At 36.5% G+C, this 25347-nt stretch overlaps 4 protein-coding genes across 4 annotated transcripts in view; all 4 read right to left on the bottom strand.

Annotated features, from left to right (window-relative positions):
• The window catches only part of LOC144636839 (adenosine receptor A3-like), a 103951-nt gene that overhangs the window by 43019 nt on the left and 35585 nt on the right, over positions 1-25347 (bottom strand). The window lies entirely within an intron of this gene.
• LOC144636807 (stimulated by retinoic acid gene 6 protein-like) overlaps positions 1-25347 on the bottom strand; it is a 51946-nt gene that overhangs the window by 5448 nt on the left and 21151 nt on the right. The window contains exons 7-16 of the mRNA XM_078496006.1: positions 12753-12890; positions 12003-12088; positions 11537-11598; positions 10323-10384; positions 9832-9931; positions 9253-9328; positions 8683-8758; positions 8163-8211; positions 3165-3291; positions 2602-2709 (exon numbers count right to left, since the gene is read on the bottom strand). Coding sequence (XP_078352132.1) covers positions 2602-2709; positions 3165-3291; positions 8163-8211; positions 8683-8758; positions 9253-9328; positions 9832-9931; positions 10323-10384; positions 11537-11598; positions 12003-12088; positions 12753-12890 — 884 coding nt within the window. The remainder of the gene's footprint in view (positions 1-2601; positions 2710-3164; positions 3292-8162; positions 8212-8682; positions 8759-9252; positions 9329-9831; positions 9932-10322; positions 10385-11536; positions 11599-12002; positions 12089-12752; positions 12891-25347) is intronic.
• Positions 14625-16986, bottom strand: LOC144635389 (uncharacterized). The gene is made up of 2 exons (XM_078494497.1): positions 16621-16986; positions 14625-15101 (listed from the first exon to the last, which is right to left on the bottom strand). The coding sequence occupies exons 1-2, from the start codon at positions 16984-16986 to the stop codon at positions 14625-14627; spliced, it is 843 nt and encodes a 280-aa protein (XP_078350623.1).
• Positions 16997-21016, bottom strand: LOC144636855 (uncharacterized). Its single transcript, XM_078496067.1, has 6 exons — positions 20638-21016; positions 19738-19827; positions 19287-19385; positions 19045-19118; positions 18414-18488; positions 16997-18242 (listed from the first exon to the last, which is right to left on the bottom strand). The coding sequence occupies exons 2-6, from the start codon at positions 19813-19815 to the stop codon at positions 18026-18028; spliced, it is 543 nt and encodes a 180-aa protein (XP_078352193.1). The 5' UTR covers positions 19816-19827; positions 20638-21016; the 3' UTR covers positions 16997-18025.

The raw sequence follows: 25347 nt of genomic DNA, 5'->3' as shown, positions 1-25347 counted from the left end.
GCTGTTAAAATTTTCAATGTGGTCATTCATCCCTTTACCGATAAATACACCTTTAGGGAATTATAAATAGAAAGAGAATACCCTACAGAATATTCGACCGCTGAAAAAATGAACATCAAGGTCTTCAAAGCGATGAAATAATCTTTCGACTTTGGAGTCCTTTGATTTACGATTAGAGAGACATGAAAATCAAAAGCGGACTGTTGACTTCAAATAGAGTTTTCTTGACTTATGAGAATGCTGAAGTCGGGTAAATGCTTCCTTTTAGTGTTGATTGTGTTTATAGTAATTGTTTGACCGATGATTTACTCCAAATCAAATACCGTTTATATTTTATTTGGCACGCATTTTCGCTCCGCGTAGGAATAACATCAATACAAAGCGACGCTCACTAAAATTACTGCATGTCATACACACAAGAAAGTGAAACGTTTTTTGCTTGTAACGGCAAATGTAATATTAACTTGAATAAAAATTTGGTCTGCAAATAATCCTTGACCGTTCAAGTTTTGTTTTCTGTTCAAATTTTTCAAGTTTTGCGTAACTCAATCGAAACTGAACATGACACTTCGCATGCGAGACTGAAATCTGACCCGTGCATTACTGTCTCTGATTACTGAAAATTATTTTTAAAAAAGCATCTTAGCAGTTTTGATTTTGGGATTTGATTTATAAGAAGTTCTTGAAATGCAACTATCCCTTTTGTGGACGGAAACATTTTAACCATCGCGTGTTGTATTTAAAAAACAGTGATTAAACCTCATTTATTGCCTACATTTTGTGACATTTTGACGTTGAAAAGAATTTAAAGATTTGTCAAGAGTTATCAATCTGTCAAACCAGTAGCTTGAGTAGCAGACATCTGTGTACGTTTTTTAGTGTGTTTAAAAGAGTGCGCGATCGCGAGAATACGCGCGCTGGAAACTACGGCGCCTGCTACGCAGGCTATCAAGCCTGTGTCATTTATGAACACCAGAGAAATAGCACTTTTTTCGCATATTACCTAAAATACAATTAACCATATTTTGGTCATTTCAAATATAGTTCTATCAAAAACCATTCAATATCTGTTCTTATGAACAAACATGAGTATTTCGCTCGTTGGCACTTACCGATAGGTACAACTAGTTTAACTTTCAATTTAAAATTTCTTTTCTTTTTTGAAACATGAGATAGATATATTTAGCTATGAATGAATAAATGAATGAATGAATGAATGAATGAATAAATGGATGGATAGATGGATGGATGGATGGATGAATGAATGAATGAGTGAAAAACTTTATTAGAATGTCAAAACCACATAGCTAGAGAAGAATCTCTTACTAATTTGATGACACGTGATTGAAAAATACAAAAAGTTACAAAATTAATAATATTACAAAATGGGAATCAAAATATAAATAGTACTACAAAAATCTAATACTAAATATACTAATCTAATAATTAAAAAAAAAATTGCCTTAAAGTGTAAAAATCGAATTATAATCGCTAAAAAGTTGATGTAAAAAATGATATGACATTAGATAAAAATTTAAGATGAGCAAAGAGAACAGCCCTTGCAGCCATCGTATACTAGAACGGAAATCATATTTACGTATTTTATGTTTAAAAATATTTTGTCTGGTAAGTATCGATAGTGATTTTCTACTCCAACATAAAAAACAGATATTTGTTACTCAATTCAGACAATTCGCACTAAAAAACCTAAAACACACCCTTACTCGAAACTTATTAAATTAATTTATCCTAAATATAGATAGGGTTGGCCTAATGATTAACGCCCTGAAAGCCGAATCTAGCGGGTAAAATAATTGATGATGAGTCAGCAAATCAGGGACACAAATAGTGCAATGTTTTACTGTTGACTACATATTGTAATACGACATAAAAATGTCAAAACGTGTTTAAACATATTTTAAAATCATTGAATGACCATATATTTATGTACAAACAGTGTGTGTTACTTTTGTAATGGTGTAGCAAGTGTGTTTGGTGTAGTAAATGGCGTAGCAAGTGTGTTTGGTGTAGCAAATGATGTAGCAAGTGTGTTTGGTGTAGCAAATGATGTAGCAAGTGTGTTTGGTGTAGCAAATGATGTAGCAAGTGTGTTTGGTGTAGCAAATGATGTAGCAAGTGTGTTTGGTGTAGCAAATGATGTAGCAAGTGTGTTTGGTGTAGCAAATGATGTAGCAAGTGTGTTTGGTGTAGCAAATGATGTAGCAAGTGTGTTTGGTGTAGCAAATGATGTAGCAAGTGTGTTTGGTGTAGCAAATGATGTAGCAAGTGTGTTTGGTGTAGAAAATGGCGTAGCAAGTGTGTTTGGTGTAGCAAATGGCGTAGCAAGTGTGTTTGGTGTAGCAAATGGCATAGCAAGTGTGTGTGGTGTAGCAAATGGCATAGCAAGTGTGTGTGTGGTGTAGCAAATGGCGTAGTAAATGTGTTTGGTGTAGCAAATGGCGTAGGCTAATTGACAGGCTAAATTGTTAGGGTATATCAAACAATGCCGCCATGAACCAAGATAGCTCTATTCGTTAGTACATTTTTGACTGTGACAATTTTCTTTACCGCGAAGGCGAAAATAGTTAGTCAAAACCTTACTTGTTATCCACAGTAATAGCAATGTTCGGAAAATCTCTGTCGCGAAATACAAAGCGCTCAAGGAACATCTGGAATGACCATAGGAAAAGTGCCATGCCGACTGTTGGTCTAAAAAACACAACGAAGTGATCAAACTCTTAGACGCAAATATACAAGTATACATAAAAAATGAAATCTAAGTAGTCTATCTCTTTGTTCTGTACAGGATGTAGCGTAAGCAGGGGCGGAGCTAGGGGGAGGGTGTGGGAGTGTGGGGGTTGTGGGATGACATGCGGCTTTGTAATACAACTGTTACTCTGCAACAAACTACGTCACCAGTCAGTTACGCCATTCCTTATTAGTGGTGCAGCCCGCTTCTGGTAAGCGTGGAAATTCTACATCAGAAAAATGGTAAAGCCGTGATAAACAATCAGTTCCTGCATAGCTAGCATTTTTCTACTGTGACACGTCCTAGCCGAATTCAGGACGCGTGTCACAAAACAACCTCAGTAGTAAATAGTCCATGATCACCACGAGTCTCTGACTTTTACAGTTATTTACAATTATTACGGTAGAAAACTTACAGCAATGCTACTCCGATCTGTTCTAGTCCTTGTAAGGTTTCTTTAGTGAAAATGTCCTTACTGTACTTGAACATAAATGCCAGGATCAGCGCAATTATAGCCAAAACAACAGCCATGATGGTGTTACCTAGAAACAAGACACAGCATTCAGCGTTAGCCTGACAGACAAACAATAAGTTTAAGGTCATTCTCCAGTATTGTATTGCACATCCCTACTGCGCATAATTTCACGCGTTATTAGCGCGCGTGCATTAAAAATGGCGGCTTTTTCTTGACTGATGGACCTCGCCAGAGAGATGAATAGACATTTTCTCGAAAACAAGTATGGTGCCCTCTCATATTTTTCTGTTGTTTTGATTTAAGTAGAAACTTTCTTTCTGTAAAATAAATATGGAACAATTCTCAGTGTAGAATAAGAAATAATTGTCGGAACGGAGCATGGGCACAACCCATTTTGACAAAAATTTTCAGTGCAGGTTCTATTTCAGTGAAACAACATTGATAGATAGGGCTGAGCAAAATATATCTATTTGTCTGTAGCGAGCAGCCAATCATCTGCCTCTATCTTCAGCATCTGTAAATAGTTCATCCTACGTGCTGTAACAAATCATTCATGCTGACCAGTCTTTCAAAATGAAAGGTAAACATGCAGGGCGCGTTTACACGAAAAAGAAAATTGGGTACGGTCCCGTCAAAAATTCGTCCGGACCTGATCACTTTTGTAGCGAAACAGCCAAATCAAAACGGGGCCATAGGCGCCTAACTGTTTCTCTACAAAAGTGGTCAGGTCCGGACAAACTTCCTGAAGGGTCTGTACCCAATTTTCTATGTCGTGTAAACGCGCCTTTAAGTCAGTATTTTTAAAAAAAATAAGTACTTTGAATGTTCCATTTTTCGCATTTGACTTGAAAGTTTGACAGAATTTAAAAGTAAACTATACTGTTTTCGTTTGCATAGAGGTAATTTTAAGTTCGTGCTCAGTTCGTGTTCAGTTGACCTTCAACATCCTGCTAAATTTAAACCGTGTGCTGTCACGAGCGTTGACTGGCTAGGCTGATACAAGGAACAAACGTAACCTACTTAATTTTCCAAGACCCCACTCCAAGACAGAAAAATAGGTCACCAAGGGTGACATGAGTCTAATGCCGTATGGCATAGTGATACAGATTGCGCGGTTTTCGTAAGCCGGTTAAAATTGGTTAGAGGTTTGTGTTCGGGAGTTTAATTTAAAATGCTTATAGCAAGCTAGGGGCATCGTGGATGATTATGGATGAAAACGAAACAGTCATAAATGTTATATGCTTCACAAAATTTAAAGTATGAACAGGAATTGATGTTACTTCTTCCGTATTGTCCGTAAAAGCAGAAACGATTAAACATTTGGACAAGATTGCGTGACGATTTACAAAAAGCATGTTCATTACAACAAGGGTTGAAGAACTTCACATCGTTTTCTTTCAGATTTTTCACCATTTTGATGATGACTCTTGAAACAGATTTTGCAATAAAAGCACTTGAAATAGTGACTGTTACTCCATTGTACTGTAAGCACTTAGTGACAGATTTTTCTAAAAACGGGTGTAAATGCTCACGTCAATATAATGATGACCTTTTGAACGCTGGAAACTAGGCAATTATTATCGAGCTACCATACACAGGAGCGAAGACTGTTTATCATGATGTACAAATTTCGCGAATCATCACTTCCATATCAATGTAACCATTTTATGATTTTTCTAGCTGTAAGAAGAACTTAAGATCTCTGAGAGTCGTAAAAGCATGAAATTCGATTTCAGTGTATGGCAAAGGCCGGGACAGTGTAATACTGCAAAGCGGCCAAACAAACGCATTTTGATTTAGTCGCGTAACTTGATTTACATTTATCCATGTACATCTTTTATTTTTGAAGGTTTTTGTTTGCACTGTAAAGAAAAAATTGGTCAAAATTCGAATGACTTAAATACAAAATACGAGGTAAAGTTTTCTATTTTTTAAAACAAAATAAATATTTGGTCGCATTGTGTAAATAAACGCGAGTCGCCGTCGAAATATTTTTTCTCAAAGACGTCTTGCTTTTTAAGCAAGACGAAAACACAAGTGCTTAACTGAACTGAAAACGAAGATTTATTTTCACAAAAAGCTTACAAATGTCTTAACTGGAAAATTATTACGTCCTGTTCAAGTGTTGAATAATCGTGACTTGAGAAAGAACTTTTAATTATGCGTGGGAACACGTGTCGCTGATTGGCTGTTTTTAATTGAAACTAATCGTGCGTGTCCGTACGGAGTCCGTTCTTGCAGCTGATCATTGTTTTCTACATTACAGCGAACGATTATCGATCCCGAACCATTCCCTTGGGATTGCTAACAGCTTTTTTTGTTTCGTTTCCTCAGAAACGATACGGTATTATTTTGGCTTCGATGTGAACTATTTACACAGTGGGGGCTACTATCCAATCAGAAGAACGCTCGTAACCACAAAGTAAATACGTTTGACCGAAGGCAATTAATTTCGTAAAAACATGTTCTTCAAATATCGGAAAGATATTCCTCAGCTCAGCTCAGCATGATCAAAAAATATTGAGATTCGTTGCAAACACAAATATCTGACGACTGCAATGGTTTTAAGTTTGATTAAAGCGATGTGCTGTAAGAAAACTAGAGAAAGCTCTCGTAGCGTTTAATTGTTAAGTAAACATTCTAGCGATTTTCTGAAACGGAAGTAAATTTCCACCAATCAGTGTTTGCAAGCGCAAACAAAAACGGGATGAATTGTCGTGTTTGCTCGCACGGGGGACTGCTATCCAATCACAAGAACGGTCGTAACCACAAAGTAAACACGTATGACCGATGGCAATTAATTTCGTAGAAACAGTCATGTTCTTCAAATATCGGAAATATGTTCCTCAGCATGACCAAAAAAATTTAGATTCGTTGCAAACAGAAATATCTAACGACTGCAATGGTTTAACGTTTGACTAAAGCGATGTATTGTAAGAAAACTAGAGAAAGCTCTCGTAGCGTTTAATATTATTCTGAAACGGAAGTAAATTTCCACCAACCAGTGTTTACAAGCGCAAAGAAAAACGGGATGACTTGGCGTATCTCGTGTTTGCTCGCACGGTAGAGCTTAAGTGCGCTACAAAGAGAAGTGCATATTTGCAGGTGACTTACAAAGTTAATTTCACTTCATGTTACAGAGGAATGTATAAATGTGGGAGATTGCCCTATTCTATTTGTACAGGAAAATTTCACGGCATCTTCGACGTCACAAACAGCGCGAATACACGCAAAATTGCGTGGGTTCTCGCGTGGATGTACCCGGAATTGCGTGATCAGTGTCACGTCGGTGTCGCAAAAACATTCGAGTCTGCACGGAAAGTTGAGAAGTTCTGCTCAAAGTTTAAATTTTGTATGGACATTATCGTATAGCGAGGTGTGCAACTGCCGTGTCGAACTAAATTCGTCTCCTTAGTTGATGTAACGCTCAATATTAACTACCGTTGCAACTGCTGGTGCAGATTTCTGAGATTAAATTAATGATATAAACATTATTTGGATTATTCAAAGCCATCGCGGTCTGATCGAAACCCCACAGTATCGCCAAAAATGCAAATCGTTATTATCAGTGTTACCAATGCAAGGCTGTTACACTGACAACAGAAGCAACTTGGCTGTGTCTTATTCTGTGGAGATAATTTTATATTTGCCGGGAGAGCGTGCAGCGCGGATCGAGCAAAATACAATCCTGGTACGACTATATATAACATATAACTTTCTTTAAACTTGAATTTTGCTTAATTAAAAATCCTTGTTAAAAATCTGTGTATGGTAGCTTTTTACATTAATTTGCTTTGGTTGTTAACGTGTCTTTGTAAAGTGACAACAGGCATTTCATTTTGAAGAAATGGCTTCGAAACAGTGTGCTTATCTCTGTTCTTGTCGACCAGGGTTTTGGTTTGTCTTGAATTTGGCATTTATTTGATTTGAGCATGTGATCAACTCAGAGAAGTATATACCTCAAGCTTTTTGTCAAAAGGTAATAATTTTATCTACGATTAAAGTGTTGTTTTGCATTTTATCAGAGATCAGTAGTCACAAAACATTTTATTTATGGAACTGATTTATTTTAGGATTGTTTGTTTCAAAAAATAAACCATTTAAATTAATTGCATTACTCTGATCTTGCATTTTACTCTTGTGGTTTCATGTTTCCCCACATTGATAGGAATATATTTAAATATTTTCTGTAAGTTATTTTTCCATTCATGTAACATTCAAAGTTTTGCTACCGGGTGCCATTTTTAAGCAAAAAAGTGTTATGCAGAAATAAAAAAAATCATTTTAATTTCCACTGGATGAGTAAAAACGGTAAAGGCAAGCTCCCTTCACTTAACTTAATTTGGAGAGAAGACATATGCTATTTCTACAAAGAGAAATATTTATGTGTTACTTGAACTCTCGAAAGCCAAACTGCAGAAGGACGTAGTTTATGTCTCCTTTACATAAAATCGACAGTAGGTGTAAAATGGGAATTTAAGTTACTACTGAATATGAAGTTCTTCTTTTCATTCTGCACTTGTGCATAAATTCGGCAAATTCAACATACACTAGGACCTTCTCCAAATTTAAGTAAACCCCAAACCCACCTCTCCTTAAGTGTTACAATATTCTCACCCTTCCGCAATCAGGAAATGAAACACTATTTCTTTTTGAAATAGCTGCTTGTTCATATAACAAAGAGTCTAATGCGCATGCGCAAAGCGCACGCAAGCATTAGACTCAAAAACCATACCGCTCTAACAACGAGATTGACTCTATTTTTTTGCAAATTAAAGGAGCAACGTCGCGGACAATATTTCAAAAAAAAATCGGCCAAGTATTTGAGTTTGTCGTTCATAACTATTCCTGTATGTTTTTGGTTTATCATAACTTCTTCAGAAAGTCTTTGATATCGTAACATAGCTCCTTTAAGCTTTCCCTGAGCATAGGTCATACCAGTTATAACGAAGGCTATCTGATATCCAGAAAATCGAAGGCTTCGTCCCTGAAAAAGTCAAAACAAAAGACATGTAGGACATATTTAACACAACAGACACATACAAAATACAAAACACGCGTCTTCTTCCGCTCGATTGCTCATTTGCATTCTCCACCAGGGATAGACATCTTAGAACCGAGACGACAACAACCAATAAGACACTACAAGATACTTTACAATGCTTCCTCATCAGTGAGGAATTTCTCGTCTCAAATTATAGATGCCTGCTTCAGGGAAAAGAGCAACCAGAGTCACAAACGGACCGCCCTCTTTCTAATAATAAGTTTGGCCACCTAAGGAATGTTTTTGGATCGCGTTTGGCAAACACTTTTTACTTTATAATCGTTGTGCAATGTATTGATGATGATGATGATGATGATGATGATGATGATGATGATGATGATGATGATGATGACGAGATGACATGGGATGAGCTTCTTCAGTCTCTCAGTTTCCCTTTCGCGTTCAAATACCTACCACCAGGCGTTCTGGAGAAACAAAGACATCCTGGGAGAATGTCAACTGACCTCGATACAACTGAAAAATGTGGTCCCTAGGAAACATGAAACAAGATTGCATTGGTATTAGGCACATTGCACGACAAAAAGCTCTTTAACGTAAACAATTTGAACAAGCTAGCGAACAAATCTTGAATGAGTTGTTGCTGTTCTGTTGCCTTCTGTTGTTCTTCGAATTTCTCTAACAAGTTGGTCAACGGTCAATGGTTGCTCGGTAAAATAAAATACAATGCGTAATTTATGTAAAAAAACATAGGAGAGCATAGGCTGCATTTTAGTCATCTTTTTTTGTCGCTTAATTGCTGAGAGCAAGAGTAGGGAGAAGACGGCTGAAATTCAGGCTAGGGAGACCAAAGAGTTTAAAGTGGCTCTCAACTCGACCTGAATAATGTTTAAAAAATGGTAAACCAATTATTGAGACAAAGATACCCAAATATGGTCCTAGAAAGTCTTATATTGTTCGAAAACGTATTCGTCAGCAATATATGCGTTACAAGATGGATAATGAAGACAGAATAGTTAGGCTCACCGATGACACTTCATAAAATGCAAAAGCATCATGATTGAGAAGAATGCTGCGACGATATATCCTCCCTGTAAAGACCCTGGCAAAACAAAATCAAAAATGAAATGAACTGAATGTTTCGGGTAAAGAACAGCTAGGTTCCTCGTTAAAATCCTGTTTGCACCCACAAAAAATTGTTAGCGCTTTTCTATCCCCGGAAGGAAAGGTGAACACCTTGCTGGCAACAAAGACATCATCATTGAGTCTGATTGTGTTATTTCCGAAAATTGGAAATTTTTCGCGTGAGTAAACGGTGAGCTGATCGACTGACTCACTTATGGTGAACTGACTGACTGACTAACTGATTGACCGACTGACTGACCGACCGACCGACCGACCGACCGACCGTTTCTTTATAATGCTTAATTCTAGCATTATAAACTTCTGCCCAAACTTAGAGCACGTGGGAAGAATTTAACACTGATGACCCATTACAGTACCCGTTGTATCTGAGACATAATGAAATGTACAATAAGCGTAGAGTAAGCGTTTAATTGAGAGTCAATCTCTCTTCACTTGACTTGCTTGCCAACACGGACTTACCGAAAAGAAGACGAATTAGGCCCGTGCATGAATCGTCGTCGCATCCAGACAGAAAAAATTTCTTGTAGTAATCAAATAACGCGAGGCCGTTAATTAAAAACTGTCGAAAAAAAATACAAAAAAAATCAAGAAAAGCTTAAAAATACACAAAATCAGCTGGAATGATCTTTACAGTCCCATCCTTTTCTAGATTGTATAATCTTTTTAATCTTAAGCTTATTCTTTTTTTAGTGCTTGTAACAATTGTGGGAAATAAGTATTCAATACGTTGGCAAAACAAAGACCTGAAATATTTCCTTTGATGTCAAACTCCTCAGAATGCGCCTTGTCATATCATGTTTCGTGTTCCAACATCTTTGACCCAACAGGGTGGTTAGACTCTCAAATTCTTGATCAATGTCCTATGCGTAAGTTTTTTTTTCAACATTTATTACAGTTTTATGGCAAACAAAATTGTGTCAAAACGCGTCGAAGGAAAAGTTTAGACACACCTGAAACACGATGATTGCCCCAACTACCAAGGTAGAAATTAGCTGAGTCGAAAATTTGAAATCTGAAATACAAGTAAAAGTGTCAGTATAATTGATACATGGATGTTAGCAAGATATACATTGTAGTTAAAAACATCAAACGGGCCAGTTAAAATATTGCGTGCAAATAATAAGCACTTAATGACCACAAGACTCTCAAGGTTCTTCGATGCCGATCTCATCTCGTACAGAAATTGGGGAATAAAACCCGTTTGTCCTCAGGTGGAAAAAACATCGCTTCTGTTATTGGCCATTCCGAGGTTGCGCAGGGAGCTGGGGCGAGTTTTTATTTTTAAGTAATCGATAATCTGACACCACCACATGAAAGAACTCGGTGAGATTGGTCATTTGACAAAGATTGATCCTTTTAGGATGAACAGAGAAGAATCGAAGTTATGGGCCTTAAAACATGGTTTAAAATCCATACAAACGTCTCTTATTTTAAGACAGCGTCCCCCAAAACCATAAAAACTCTTAAATTTTTTATGATTTTTGTGATACCCTTTAAAATGGCCAAACATGGTGATTTTCATCTTATTTTCTTTCAAATAATGCATGTTTGGCAGAATTTTACAGCTGTCACAAAACGGATAAAAATTTTAAGAGATTATATGGTTTTGGGGGACGCTGGCTCACAATAAGAGACGTTTGTATGGATTTTTAACCATGTTTCAAGGTCCATAACTTCGTTTCTGTTCATCCTGAAAGCATTGTGGTGGTGTCAGATTATCGATAACTTAAAAATTAAAACTCGCCCCAGTTCCCTGCGCAACCTCGGAATGGCCAATAACAGACGGATCGCTGTAATTCCTGGTAGCACACAAAGTGAATAAAGTTACTTAAAACATTAAAAAATAAAGAAATACTTGGTTCCAAAACTATTTAATTCCAATAATAACAGTCCAGTTACTTGGACATCATAACTGTCTTTGGCAATTAACATTTTAAATAGCATCTTTTTTTCCTTTCCTTGAATTTTCTTTTCTTTTATATTTTATTTTATATGTTGGTAACCTTGGGTGGACTAGCAAGTATGGTTCTAATGTTCCCTTCTGGTCTTTCCTCCCTGCTTTTTTTTCCCTTATATAGCTGTATTTTTCTTTCTTTTTATTGTTTGTATATCTCTTATGTTCACATTGTGCAGTGAAAATGGATTAGATTAAATTAAAACCTACCTGGTCTTGGTTTGTAAATTCTGTACATCAGTCTTTTATACCACTTTTCTTCTTCCTCATTCCTGCAGTCACGAAAAACTACATTTAGTATTACGCACTAATTTTTATAAAAAGCTTCGGCTCGGTCCATCTCGTGCCGGTGCACAAAACCGAAAGGGAAGCCAAGCATGTAATATACTACAAAGAAAACATAACTTGGTTCCTTTGACAAAGAAAAGACAATGAAACCATTATTCTCTCCTACTGGCCTTTTCTTCAAAATTACGCTGTCTTTTTTTTCTTCAGTTGGTGATAAAATCTCTTTTAGCTCGTGAAATTAGCCGGTAGATGGCTCTTATCCACATTACTGTGTAGCCCAGGGCAAATATTTCAGTTCCCAATTCGGCTTCTGCCCTTGGTTCTAATTAAAACACATATGTATAATAGTCAAATGGTGAATGAATACACGTCTGGATTGCACGCTTACCAGGTTAATCCTGGATTTAGCAACTGCTTGACATGGATAATCCCTGGCTTTCCAATCAAACAAGAATCGTCAGTTTGACCACGCCTCTAAAACAGGGTTTAATGCTCTGTTAGTAGAAATCATGAAACTATCGAAAACGTATGCACACAGGATATTCAAATGCTACCTTATTGTTAAGATGGGTTGATTTGAGTACAGGTAACAATGAGTTTGACTAAAGTATAAAAGCATGTCGTATCCATTTAACTCAAATTAAAGTTCACATCCTGGTTAAGAACCTGTGGATTTTGACTTTTCTGTTCCTTGCAGTCAGTACAGGACGCGTGTCACATATCAACCTAGTAAATGGTCCAGCTCACCACGAGTCTCTCGTAGCGCTAGCTCAGTTGGTTAGAGCGCCCAACTGGTATCGGGGATCATATTTTTTTCTTTGTCCCATGCTTATATTTTCTTTGTCAGTTTTAAACAATACATCTTCGTTATCCTTGAGCATCTTGAAGAATTGTATGAGGATCTTCTAGACAAAAAGAAGAATCTTCATCTTTTTTGCTTAAGAGACTGCAAAGAAGATGCCTCGAACGCGAACACGCCTAATTTACAATTCATTTTATCGCGTTTCAAAGAAATTTCAGAGATATCGCACCAAAGTTGCAGTGAAAAATAGCGTCAAAAATTGTCCGCCTCAAAGGGCCTCAGTTGAATCGGCCTGTACGTAAACTTAAAGCATAACTGTCTTAATAAGTATATTACCTCAGTCATGGACTGGAGCCATTTTTGTCGGACTTCTAAGAAGAGTAGAACAGCAAACCTTATGGCGATAATCAAAAGGCACAAGTAGGTCGGAACTTCCCCAAGCAGTTGGAGGTATTGATACGCCTTTTCGTCTTTCTAAAAGGAAAAAAAAGTTACTAGTAAGGCCATGTTACATATAAGACGCATAGACAGAAGAAAGGCGATTGAGTTACAACGATCTGAGATAAGATAATGACCGAGTTAGAGGTTGAGTTGAGTTTGAGTTGAGTTTGAGTTGAGTTTGAGTTAAGATTGAGTTAAGATTGAGTTAAGATTGAGTTACCGTTTTCCATTTGTATTTGCTAAAAAAGTGTTTAATTTAAGATGCGAGTCACTTTTTACGACCAAATAAGCAAGAAAACTGATACTTTTGTATTTTAGAGAATTATGTTATCCTCATTTCGTGTCCTAACCCACCACACCCCCCCCCCCCCCCCACCCACCCAGTCCCCTTCTAACTTTTTTTTGTTCATTATTCAGTGAAAGCGCATTGAACGAACTGCTGGTACACTGGGCCGGTGAAAGAAAAGAAAAAATGCGAAACATTTTCCAAAAACAATCCAATACATTTTTGTTTATTTCCGTGTTGTTAAAATAAAAAAATAAATAAACTAAAATACAATGTCTAAATTGAATCCAACAATATTAAATGTTACGCAACATGGTGGTTGATACTAAATTTTAACGTAAATAAAACAATCAGCTCTACTTCGATCTTGTGTTGTCCACTATACCGTTCATTATTCTCTAATGTATGATCAAACTATCTCCTCGTTAATTAAATTCTGATATTCTTCAGGTGTAACATTGACATTTTCTGGAAGCATGACAGTCATTGGAGGCACAATCAAATTGCTTTGTTTTGGTTGTGTGTTAATACATTCTTTTCTTGCACAAAATCGAAAAGTACGTTCCACCGCAAAGCTCCTTCCATCAGCTGTTTCATTTGAAGGTACATACAGGCCCTCTACTGAAATGCAAATATCTCCCGCTGAAAACTGATTCTGACAGCCTGGTTTTGCACACCTCGGTTTGGGACCAGGTTGTGTATTACATCGCTGTACTTGCCAAACTTGCTTCTTTTTTGCTTCTTTGTGCTTGTTGAAAATGGCTGCATTTGTAGGTTTAGTCCCTGTTGGAGATTTTAAGTCCAGTCCCTTGAACAACGCATCAACTTCACTTTTTGTTAGTGCCTTCTGATGAAGACGATAGTCGCCCTCTTTAACTTGAAAGAAATTCAGCAATACAAAAAGAACATGCTTACAGATATTTGCACTATTTGCGTAGGGACAATCGCAGGTTGGATGCTCAGAAATCGTTACATTGTAGGTGTTTAGTCCAGATCTAATCGTAAATTCCCTTTCATTTCTTCCAAGTTCATTGGAGTCAACAACTACTAATTTTTCTTTTTTGGCAAGTTCAAGTGAGCGCTGAAATGCCTTGCTGGCAGTTGTTCTGAAACGGCCGTCACGCTTATCCTCCTTCGCACCATCTTTGTCTGCGGTTTGCTGTGAATCATCCTCAGAAGACGAAGACTCTAGGTGAGTTCCATCGCTGAAAACACTTACTTGACGTTTTCGTTTGCGTGTCGCTCTATGGGAGCAGTTCGCATCAACAGTAGAAGCTCTAGAAGACTCTGCAGCTACATATAAGGTATTGTCGACAACGCCAGCGGAAATTTCTTCTGCGAAGGCTTTCGCTCTTGCCATTTGCTGAAAATAGTTAGCTTTAAGTCTGTCGCTTTGGCTTCGATGTTGGCCTCCTTTATAATTTCCATAACCGTAAGATTCTAGTTTTTTTGACAGCATAATTGCTTCTGCCACGTCCTCCTCAGCGGCCATTGCAAGGGTTAACCTGTAGGATCCTTTCTTGGCCCACTGAGAGTGACCAACCTCTGCTAAATTGACGTTTTGGTGCAAGTGGTGCGCCACATTTGAATGCCTTAAATATGTGGGTCCTTCTCTTATGCCACCATTTGAACCAGCTAACGACCTGACCTCGTTTTCCAGGTTTTTCCTGTGAAAATGCTATGAGTTCTTTCCTGGCTTGATCATATTGATAAGGTGTTGGCGCCTCAAAAATACTCCTGGCGAGAGTTTTAAACCTGTGCTTTGCCTTATCACTCCAGTCTGTGTGTACCTGCCTATTGCAGCACTGAAAAAAATGGAATTCACAGGATACACATTGTTCTAAAGCTTCCTTGCCAAACACGTTTTCGATTGCATCCCAGTTTCCGCCAGCTTCATCGAACATCCATCCCGCTGGATTAAATAGGTAGTTCTCGTCCCCAGTAAAATCTCGTAAAACCTAGAAAACAACATTCAAACTGTTACAATTAAGACCCCGGTAATGGTACGACTTTAAGGCGTACGACATGTACGTTAGAAAAGGGAAGGACCCATGCATTAGTATCCTTGACATTGTTTCCTTTTCTCCTCCGTTTAACTTTTTAATTCAACTGACGATTTTGGTCGTGGGGTTGTACACTAAAAACTGTTAAGTGTTCCAACAAAGATGAGTAAAATTAAAGCGACAAAAATCTCAGTTTCAATGAAGGCTTCAAGTATTCGACCTCAACATGCCACGTTTGGGCAAATACCCATTTTAAACTGTTTCTTAACTGTCCAGTGAAATCCTAGTTCAGAATGCTTCAGTATTAAAAGATAAACTGATTCATAAGTGTTCTTATTCTTTTGGTATAAAGACTCACAAAGGATACTCATCCCTTAAAATAAACAATAGCATTCATTTGGCGCCAAAATATGCACGGATATTTGTCCGCAGACATTATCTGTTCCGAGAATTAAGTGAACAGTTTTCCGAGAGCGAAGCTCGAGGAAAGTTGTGAACTTCGAGGAACAGATTTGTCCAAGGACAATATCCTTGCATATTTTTGAAGCCAAATGGATGCTATTGTGTTTATTATCCTTCAAATATTTTTTCACAAGGCCGCATTTTGGGAGACCTTTTCTTAAAGGTTTAAACGTCAAAGTAATTCTGTCGGCGCTCAAAATATTGTTAGTCTGTTCAAAATGTTTAGTTCTATACATTTTAACAATTTACTTGGGATAAAAACTAAACGTGCGAATGTAAATTGCAAACTTCGAAAACTGGGAAATATCACTTGGGGAATATCATCTGTTATAACCCACCGATTAATTTCCGTGCGCGCTCATTGGACAAAACACATCACGTGGTACAAAATCTGACGACGGGTATCAGCCAATATACCCCGTCCGATTTGAAATCCGCAGTGCAAAACAAACGTAAAAGTCTAACGTTTTAATAAAATCACAGTGTTAAAAAAGAAATTCGAAACCTATCGACTTGCATTTATTTTAACTAAATTATACCGTGATTATCGCACGTTGTAGCTAGGTTTTGCCTTTTTCCCGCAATGAAGCGCGTTGAAGAAAATTAATGGGAAGGTTAATTATAAAATAAATAAACCCCTTTCTGGCTTGCTGGTATGTCGGAGTATAATGCCCTTGGCGGATAGATTGTCCTTAAAATTTCACATTTGCCCGAGAAGCGAAATGTTTATTTTTCGGAAAATCTACCCGCCACGGGCATTATCCTCCGACATACCAGCCGCCTGAAGGGGGTTTATTTACTAAATAGTCACCAGTTTTGACTGCATCACGTGACGTGTTTAGACCAATTGCGCGCGCAAAAATATTTGATGGATTATAATATGAAATATCCTAGTTTTCGAACTTTCAATTCAGGCCCCAGTCTCTACAAAGGATGGATAAGTATCCGATAAAAAAACTGCATCGAAGCTACTGGGCGCTCGTTGATTAAGTAAAAACATGATCACAGTTACCTCATTTACATTATTCCAAAACGACTGTATTACGAGACTAGACTCCGCCTCACACTCCATTGTAGCTAAGTTGACAAGCTCATTCAGTGTTGGATGCCACACCCAAAGGGTGAGTGTTTTGAAGCCCTGGCATCTGCTGTGTACTGCATCAAGAAAACAGAACTCTTTTGAGAGTGGATGCTCACTTTGATCTTTGTCCATTTGAACGCACATCTCGGCTTTTTCTTTGCTCATCTTAAAGACCAAGCTTCCAAGCCCATTATTGAAATGACGATTATTAATCTTCCAAATCAGGTACGGATCTTTTTCATCTGTTTTTTTCTTAATTTCTGCAACAGCATCAAAGTTGTGCCCGTGGGGATGCATGCTATTAAGACGGAATCCACTAGGAAGTCGAGTAATATTTATTAAAGTTGGACAAAAATCAATTTCAAGAATAATTTAAATCCTATTGCGTTATTTCCTACCCTTAATAAAAGGTAAAGATGTAAGTAATTATCCGTGATAACACCAACAACAATTTCTTATCAGAGTCTGAGAAAATGAATTTCAAAGTTCACAAGGTATAGGCAAAATCTCACGTGTAGCCATTTTGTAAATTCGTCTTAAGCGATTCAGTGGAATTCAGCGGAACTTCAAAATGTGTTTTCGATGTGTGGTGTTGTTAGAAAAGATTTCTTTTGATAAGATATTTGAAGCAGTAACAAAAAAGTTTGCAATAAGGTGAAAATAATTCTGGTACAACAATTTCTTATCAGAGTCTGAGAAAATGATATTTAAAGTTCACAAGCTATGGGCAAAAGCTTACATCTTTTAAGCGATTCAGTGGAATTCAGCGGAACTTCAAAATGTGTTTTCGATGTGTGGTGTTGTTAGAAAAGATTTCTTTCGATAAGATATTTGAAGCAGTAACACAAAAGCTTGCAATCAGGTGTAAATAGTTTTGGTACATAATTTTGTCCAATAACTACTCGAAGTCCAGGCGGATTTCCTCTTAACCACTTTGGCTTTAATATTTTTCACCTTGTTTTTGTCCAGCATAGCTTCGGCGACGTCCTCAACTTCCGACCACGTTTTGCCTTCTCTGATCATGGTTGTCAGTTTTGCAGTTGGAACGGCGGAGGGCTTAACCATTGAATGTGTTTTAAAAAATTGTTCAATATCGCTGGTTGCATATAACTTGGGCTTACGTTTAGCTGTGCAAGTATGAGTTCCAAGATGGTAAATGGTTGCAAAGGCAGAATCCTGTGGATACTCACTGACCTTTCTAGCGGGACAGGAAATGTACTCGCCTTTGCCATTGCAAGATCTGCAACGATATTTTCCTCCAGCTTTAACAAATTGAACGTTGTTTGCCTTTCCGAATTGCTTTTCGTAAGGACACCTGTTGTTTTTGCAAAGGTAATTAAGAGCCCTTACAAGATTGAACGTTACGCTTTCCACGAAAACCCTTCCGGCTTGAGGTGACCCAGGGTTTCCAACTGCGGCCATCTCGAACGTTACGCTCATCTCTGTCAAAACGAACTTGAAATACCCTAGTGCCGTCGATATCATAGGGTAACTCATTCACCGCTTCAACGTCAACTCCGTACCATAAAGACGGATCCAGCTTGACTTTCTTCCTATAATGATCAACAATAAGGATTGAAACAAATTTAGTAATTCTACATGTACTGAAATTTAGGTAAGAGTAAGTTATCTTCTAAGCTTGCTTGCTGTGACAATGCAGAGGATGTTTGTTATTTGTGGCGTTTCACTTATTTTAAATGACGAATGAAAGTACCACCACTCACCTTTTTTTAATGAAGTCTGCGTTGCCGGAATCATCATCGTCTGAGCTTTCTGTTGACCTTCGTTCCTTCTTCGGCCTAGGACATAAGAAGACAATTGTTTAAATGCACGTTACATATTCTACAGTTCTAGAGGTAGTTTATCGACATGGACGTTATTTCCCGTCATTGGCCACTTTTTAATTATTTGCACAGACCACTTATTACTATTAGCCTGCACTGCAGACAAACTCAACTGCCGGTATTTGAAACTGATATTACCTTGGAAGTACATCATGAGTTTTAGTCAGCCATAAATGAAGTTGCGTGGGAAAGGCTAAGGTCAATTCAGATCAGTTTGATTTAAAAAAAAAACGTTACCTATTTTGTGTCAATTTTTGTTTTATGTACTGTGTAAAAAGAAAATAGTAAGTCACGACATGATTCAGTCACCAAAATGATCTTGTAAATTCTAGAAGTATTCATGTTTTTGCGTTTGCTTTTGCCTGCCCTCTCTCGTATCAAACTGCCTTCAAAAACACGAAATACTGTCTCAGACAACCTTAGCTTTCAATATGTTTTCGACGGTGGGGGGCGGGGAATACCCCTGGATCCCGCTACAAGCTCGTGCTCCAGTGCTTCAAGCCCAAAATACCTCTTTTCCGGGGAGTCGCACGTTAGATCAATGAAAACCTCTGGTATTGCTTTCCCATCTGCTCTATGAATGTTCTATGAAAAAAAAAACGATAAGAGGCAAAAAATATGGCAAAGTTATTAGCATAATAATTCACCACTTAGATGCACGTGCTTGCTAACTAAATCGTGTTCGCTTCAAAATGCTAAAACGAATCTACAAGTCAACGATCTGAACGGAGAAAAATGTAAACAGTGGCTCACCTTATTTGTAGAAACCACTTTTTTCTTTCCCTTTACGTCACCTAATTTCTTTGTTTCCGAAAGAGAGGATCCTCCCTTGGTTTTCGGAAAGTCTTTGACCTAACGATTGAACATCAATACTGTGTCAGTATACCATATTAGAATTATTTATGATGTCTTCCTTAATTAATTTTGCCGAAATTTAGAGAGAAAAAAACCTCTACGCTATCCAGAATATATCTGTTGTGGCCAAGGACAGACCATACTAGAACCCAGACTTCTGCTCTTTTCCCCATGCCATGGTAGATTCTGTCTCGATACTAAAGATACTTATCTTTGACACGGATTAAATTCTCATTTTTATAATTGGACTAGAATATACAGAGAAAAACCTGGACATATAGAAGAGAATTCGAGGGTTTCCAATGGCCATTATAAAAAATAATGATTATAAGTAATGATTTCTACATACATTCTTGTATTTGTAACTTCCCAGTGGTATTTGAGGTTCTCCAGGACAGTAATCCTCCTCCTCCCAAGATTCAAACATTTCAGGTGTTTTCTAGAAAGGAAAAAAAAAACAGTATCAATTCACGGACTCAAGAGTGATTAAAATTCAGGGGCGGATCCGGGATTTTTGTTAGGAGGGGGTGCACAAATTTGAACTGAAGAAACTGGAAATTTCCCAAACGCCACCATTTCTATTTTTTAATAATAATTTGCCCCATATTTAGGGTGAAATATACTTCATGTTGCAAAACAAAAACTTGTCACTTGAAACTTGTCACTTGACTCCTGTGACCACTTTTCCAAACCATCACACTTGCCTTTTGTCGCGCTTGTCAACCTATACCCTTTTCAGGATGGACAATTAGTTGCAAAAATCATGTATAACATCTTACCGTAAAAAGAAAAGAAATCCGTACGGATGAGAGCGTTCAACGTGAGAACCCCCCCCCCCCCCCCCCTCATAATCTTTCCGATGGTCCGAACCTGGCCTTCTATTTTTTTTTCCTGCGCTTCCCAGTGCAACTTTTGTCACGATCGAGCTCGCGAAGAAAATTGCACGAAAGCGCAATTGCAAGTGTAAACAGACGGCAATTCTATCGCCCTGATATCGCAGAAGCTTTGAACATTACGAAATTGCCACTACTTTACACTTGCGATTTTCACTGCGAGCTCGAGCGCGACAACAGTTGCACTGGGAAGCGCACTGGGAAGCGCGACAAAAATCGCCCGTGTAAACTAGCCTTACAGACTGAAAGCCGTCAACCTTCAAAGTTATTAACTTCTTTTATGACAAATCCTATGCACATGCCTATACAACCGCAAACAATTATAAATAAACGTTTTCGAAACGAAAGGTTTTTACCTTCACGCGTGGCTTGCTGATTTCTTTAAATCCAGGGGTTGTGGTTTCAAGGCTGTCATCATCAGATATTTCGTCACCCTAAATTTTTAAAGCAGATAAAACATAGGCTTTTCCTTTTTCTCGTATCAGAAAACCAACGATGCGGCAAACGGACAGTTACCTGTGCATCACTGGCAGATTTCTTTAAGGCAATTTGCATTGCTTCTTCTTCACTTTCGACTTGGAATTTAAACCAACAGCTGTTGGTAAGGCGCGCTGGTGAAGAACTAAAAAGAGACTCCCCTTTGACTACATCAGCGTAGGAGGCAACAGAGTCACAATCCGAATCGCTACTTATAGACTCCATGATCGACCGTAATGGACAAAACAAATGATAAGAATGATCTTTAACGCACTTAAAACACGTTGTTCTCCAAATATCCAGAATTCGAAAAGGCGAATTATTTCTCTGTCCATTGTGGAGTTACCATGGCATTCAGACGAATTCCGATCTGATCGTGCGATTGCCGTGGGAAAGAATTCGCATTAGCCCGAAGAAAGGCTAGACAGAGAAACTGCGGGATAATGGTGAAATCAGTTTCGTATCACAAAATTAAATTTTGTAGCCAGAACCCCTGAGCTAAGACTAATTTTTCTAATCGGGTCTCCATTTGCCTTTAAAAAAAATAGTTTAGTAGCTGGTGGATAGAGGGTTTCAAAAATTGAAATGTCGGTTTGAACATAGCAGTAGTAATGTACTACACTCTAAGGCAAATTTGCCTTAGAGATATAGTACATACTACTTTCCAGTACTGGGTCCAAATATGGTGATAAAAATGGGTCCAAATATTGGGTCCAAATATTGGGTCCAAAATATGGTACAAAAAAATGGATTACAAAAACTGGAACAAATATCAGAACAAAAATCTGGATTCAAATATTGGATTCAAATATTGGAAACAAATATTGGAATCAAACCCTAGAAAACCAAGCCTGTAAAACCAAGCCTGAAAAAATCATCCATAACTCAACCCTTGCTCCAAAATAAAAAAACTTCTTATACCTTTTTTAAAATTTTGATTAAGGTGCGTTTATTTTATGCTTGTGTTTGTCTTTAATATCCATAAGGATATGTTTCTATACAGTTATCTGATATGTGTTTAATGGCTCGTTTGTCATATCCAAATTTATATACTTTTTCTTCATATCTGTTAACAATTTGTTTATTTTGCCTTGTAATTTTACTTTCATTTACTAATGTGAGCTCTTTTATTTCATCCTTTACAATTTTAATCATATTTGCGTGATTCAGTATCTGAGAATTTTCATGGTTTAGCCTGAAACCCTTAATAACACATTTTTGCTTATTATTACCATATATGAAACTATAATTCTTTGGTCCACCTGAAATGAATGTATTATTTATAGATTCACCGTCTAACTCATCTGTTAAATCACCTAACATGTCGCCTGTTTCTATTACCTTACTATTTTGAGATTCAATATATATGATGCTGTCAGTGTCAAAATATAACACCTGTTTATCTAGATAGTCTAGTTTTTCATATAACATTAGTCGAGCTGAGCTAGTTGTAAAGCATGCAATGTATATATTCGTATTATAGCTGTTATCAACGAACTGATTTTTGTAAGTGTAGCTCATTTGAACCATTTCTTCATTTATGAAATTCATGTTTAAATTATCTATTGTGTCGTCGAGAAGTACTTGATAAAATTCATTTATGTCAGTTACGTATTTACATTGATTCATGTTATTTCGTTGCCCAAATTTTCCCCAAAGACTGTTTAAACACATCTTTGCAATGGCTCGTAAGCCTGAATTTTCATGTAATTTACCTAATTCAATGTCTAAATTCGTTTTGACTTTATTTCTGAATGTCATTTCTTCTTTGTCATTTTTAAAATTGTATTTTGTTGATTCAAGTTTTAGCTTCATGAATTTTTTTATATATCCTTTGAATAGATCATCAGATGACTTCTCAAAATGCCAAACCTCATATATTTTTATAATTTTATAGCCTTTTTCAATGGCCTTATTGGCCTCATCTGTTGTCCATGTACCAATAAATGCTCGTTCATTTTCACTATGTTGGCATCTTTCTTGTTGCTTTGTTTTTGCACATGATATACACAGAGGGAACATTAGCTTTTCAGCTTTTTCGCATTGGATTTTTACTGGTAAAACAGGATGATATAACCCTTTTGGTGGTAAAATTTTACATTTTATTAGTCCATACCATTTTTTATCGTATTTTTCTGGTGATATAATTTTTATAGGGTGTCCAATGGGGTATTTTTTATAGAACTGGACAGTGGGATATAAGGAGCAAAAATCTACGTATTTTCCGTATTCATCATCTTTGAATTTATAAAGTAGCTTTGTGCTATTAGTTCTACCTCCGAAGAATGCATCCCTTGGGTTTAGTGGTCCAACCACTTCTCTATTCAAATCATTTTTATAATATTTCTGAAAACTTTTATCCTTTTTTAATTTACATTCCCACATCTCAATAAGATTGTAACCAGCACTCGTTATTTTGTTGTTTTTAGCTTTTGTTTTATTATATAAAGTACCCATATCGCATTGATTCTTAGTATTGATTACATCAGGCTTGTAACAATCTGGACAACCATGCCAGAAACAACCTTGAAATTCATAAACAGTATTTGTAGATTCACAAAATCCATCTACTTTTAATTTGTTATTGATAACTTTTTCGCCACCTTCTAAGGCATGTTGAATTTTAATATTATTTTTCTCAGCAATGTAATCAAGCCATGCAATACTGACTGCACTATGGTTTTCTGTTTGAACAACGTTATCAACTACAGCTATGGTATTTTTAGGCATATAATTACCTCTATAAATAGCCATACAAACACCAGCTATTGTGATGTATTTTAGTGGATCAATATTTTCTTCATTTATAAAATCTTGTCTAAATTTTAGCATGCATCGCCTCAATATATCAACATCCGAACGACAGTATTCAACTATCTCTTTTTTGAAATCGAAAACATAATTTTCATTAACACGATCGTCATACCATTGTAAAAATTTCTGTCTATCTTCTGTTTTCATTTGATTATAGCCATAATGTTTTTTGGAAGGCATCTCTCCTATATACTTTTGATTACAAACTTTGTTGAAATAATGTGGAAAATATCCTTTTTTCAACTCGTTTAAACCAAACGTTTTAGGAAACGATGATAACGATTGTTGAATGAAATTTAAGCTGTCGATTATTTTGATTCTTAATTGTGAAATTTCCATCATCATAATTTTTGCACCATTGTAAATACAATAAGGTTTGAAACCATTATCTATACACCATTTTAGTATAAAATGACTGTCATACCCTTTGCTATTATGAGCCAAAAGTGTATATCCTTTATATTTTTCATTGACGATTTTATTACAAAAACTATTAATATCATTGAAGATTAATTCATTACCATCGAAATCATGACAGATAGCTAAATTGACTTCGTGTATTCCAGTGTTTTGGGTACATTCGAAATCAAAAAATAAATATTTTTCATTATACGTTTTACATGAGTAGCAATGATCTTTTTTGAGAATGTTTTTATTTAATCGGCATGGTTTTTTGCTATTTTTGATGCAATTTCCACCCATAACTTTTATCTTTTTCATGAAACATTCATGTTTGCTTTCACAATATTTATTACAGTTATTACACATTTTGAAACCGCATTTATGTATTTTAATATATGGTTTTAGTATGATTTGATTGCATTTTAAACATTTTGCTACACTGCTACATACTGAATCATTTCCATCTTTTTTCGATCGGTTACTAGTATGGTTTTTAAAACAACTATTACCATGGAAAACACGATTGCAGTGATTGCAGGTTACGTCTTTACCATCACATTTTTTACCATCTGAAAAATATTTAAAACAACATAAGCATTTCTGAGGACATTTATGTTTATCACGTTTCGTATAAGTTTTTTTACAAGAATGACAGAAATATGCTACATTTAAAAAAGCTGTCATTGATTTTATAACATCAAAATGATTCCGTGTTTTGTATAGATAAATTTTATCAGCTTTTCCCTTATTGGAAGTATATATAATCTCATTGAATTGCTCACTATCGATTATATTTATTTCTACATCTAAATGTAATGCAAAGCTATTTACATCTTCTAAAGAATTTCCATAATCGTTTATTGAAACATTAGCATTGTTATGTAGCTCTTTGGCTTGAATTTGTTGTAGTTTCCTACTTTTATTGAATCCATCTTTCAACTGAGTTGTAGTGTAATTCTCAGGGTGTAAATTAGCATAACCTGTTACTATTGCCCTAGCAAGGCATATTGAGTCGGTGTTTTTTATTGTGATAATGCATTGTTTCCTATTTACTGTTTGTTTTGATAAATATAGTCGACCTTTACCTGAAGGTATTTTAACAGATTGAATAATTATTTTGCAATTTTCTAAATTTATTTCTTTATACTCCAACGTATTGATTACATCTAAAAGTTGATTTAACTTGAAATCAGAAACTTTTAACAATTTTGTTGAGATAGGATGATCTAATTCATCATTTGAAATTACCAATCTGAATCTATCATTACCTTTTAACTGCCTTTTCTTTATTGTCATTTCAACCATTTTTTCAAATACACTGAAAACATCATTTTTATTGTTTATGAAATTTTTTCGTACATTTATTTTGAATT

Source organism: Oculina patagonica, chromosome 13 (assembly GCF_052425735.1).
Source record: "Oculina patagonica isolate OP01 chromosome 13, crgOcupat, whole genome shotgun sequence".
Classification (NCBI taxonomy): Eukaryota; Metazoa; Cnidaria; class Anthozoa; order Scleractinia; family Oculinidae; genus Oculina; species Oculina patagonica.
The sequence above is the reverse complement of the archived record's forward strand: the minus strand, read 5'-3'. Positions and strand labels throughout refer to the sequence as shown.

Excerpts from the sequence above, each read along its gene's own strand:
- LOC144635389 (XM_078494497.1), bottom strand. The coding sequence starts at position 16,986 with ATGCATCCCCACGGGCACAACTTTGATGCTGTTGCAGAAATTAAGAAA. Across the intron at positions 15,102-16,620 it reads TTTGGAATAATGTAAATGAG|GTTTTACGAGATTTTACTGG; the intron begins GTAACTGTGATC and ends GTTGTTTTCTAG.
- LOC144636855 (XM_078496067.1), bottom strand. The coding sequence starts at position 19,815 with ATGTTTGAATCTTGGGAGGAGGAGGATTACTGTCCTGGAGAACCTCAA. Across the intron at positions 19,119-19,286 it reads AAGTGGTTTCTACAAATAAG|AACATTCATAGAGCAGATGG; the intron begins GTGAGCCACTGT and ends TTTTTTTCATAG. Across the intron at positions 18,489-19,044 it reads TGCGACTCCCCGGAAAAGAG|GCCGAAGAAGGAACGAAGGT; the intron begins GTATTTTGGGCT and ends CTTATGTCCTAG.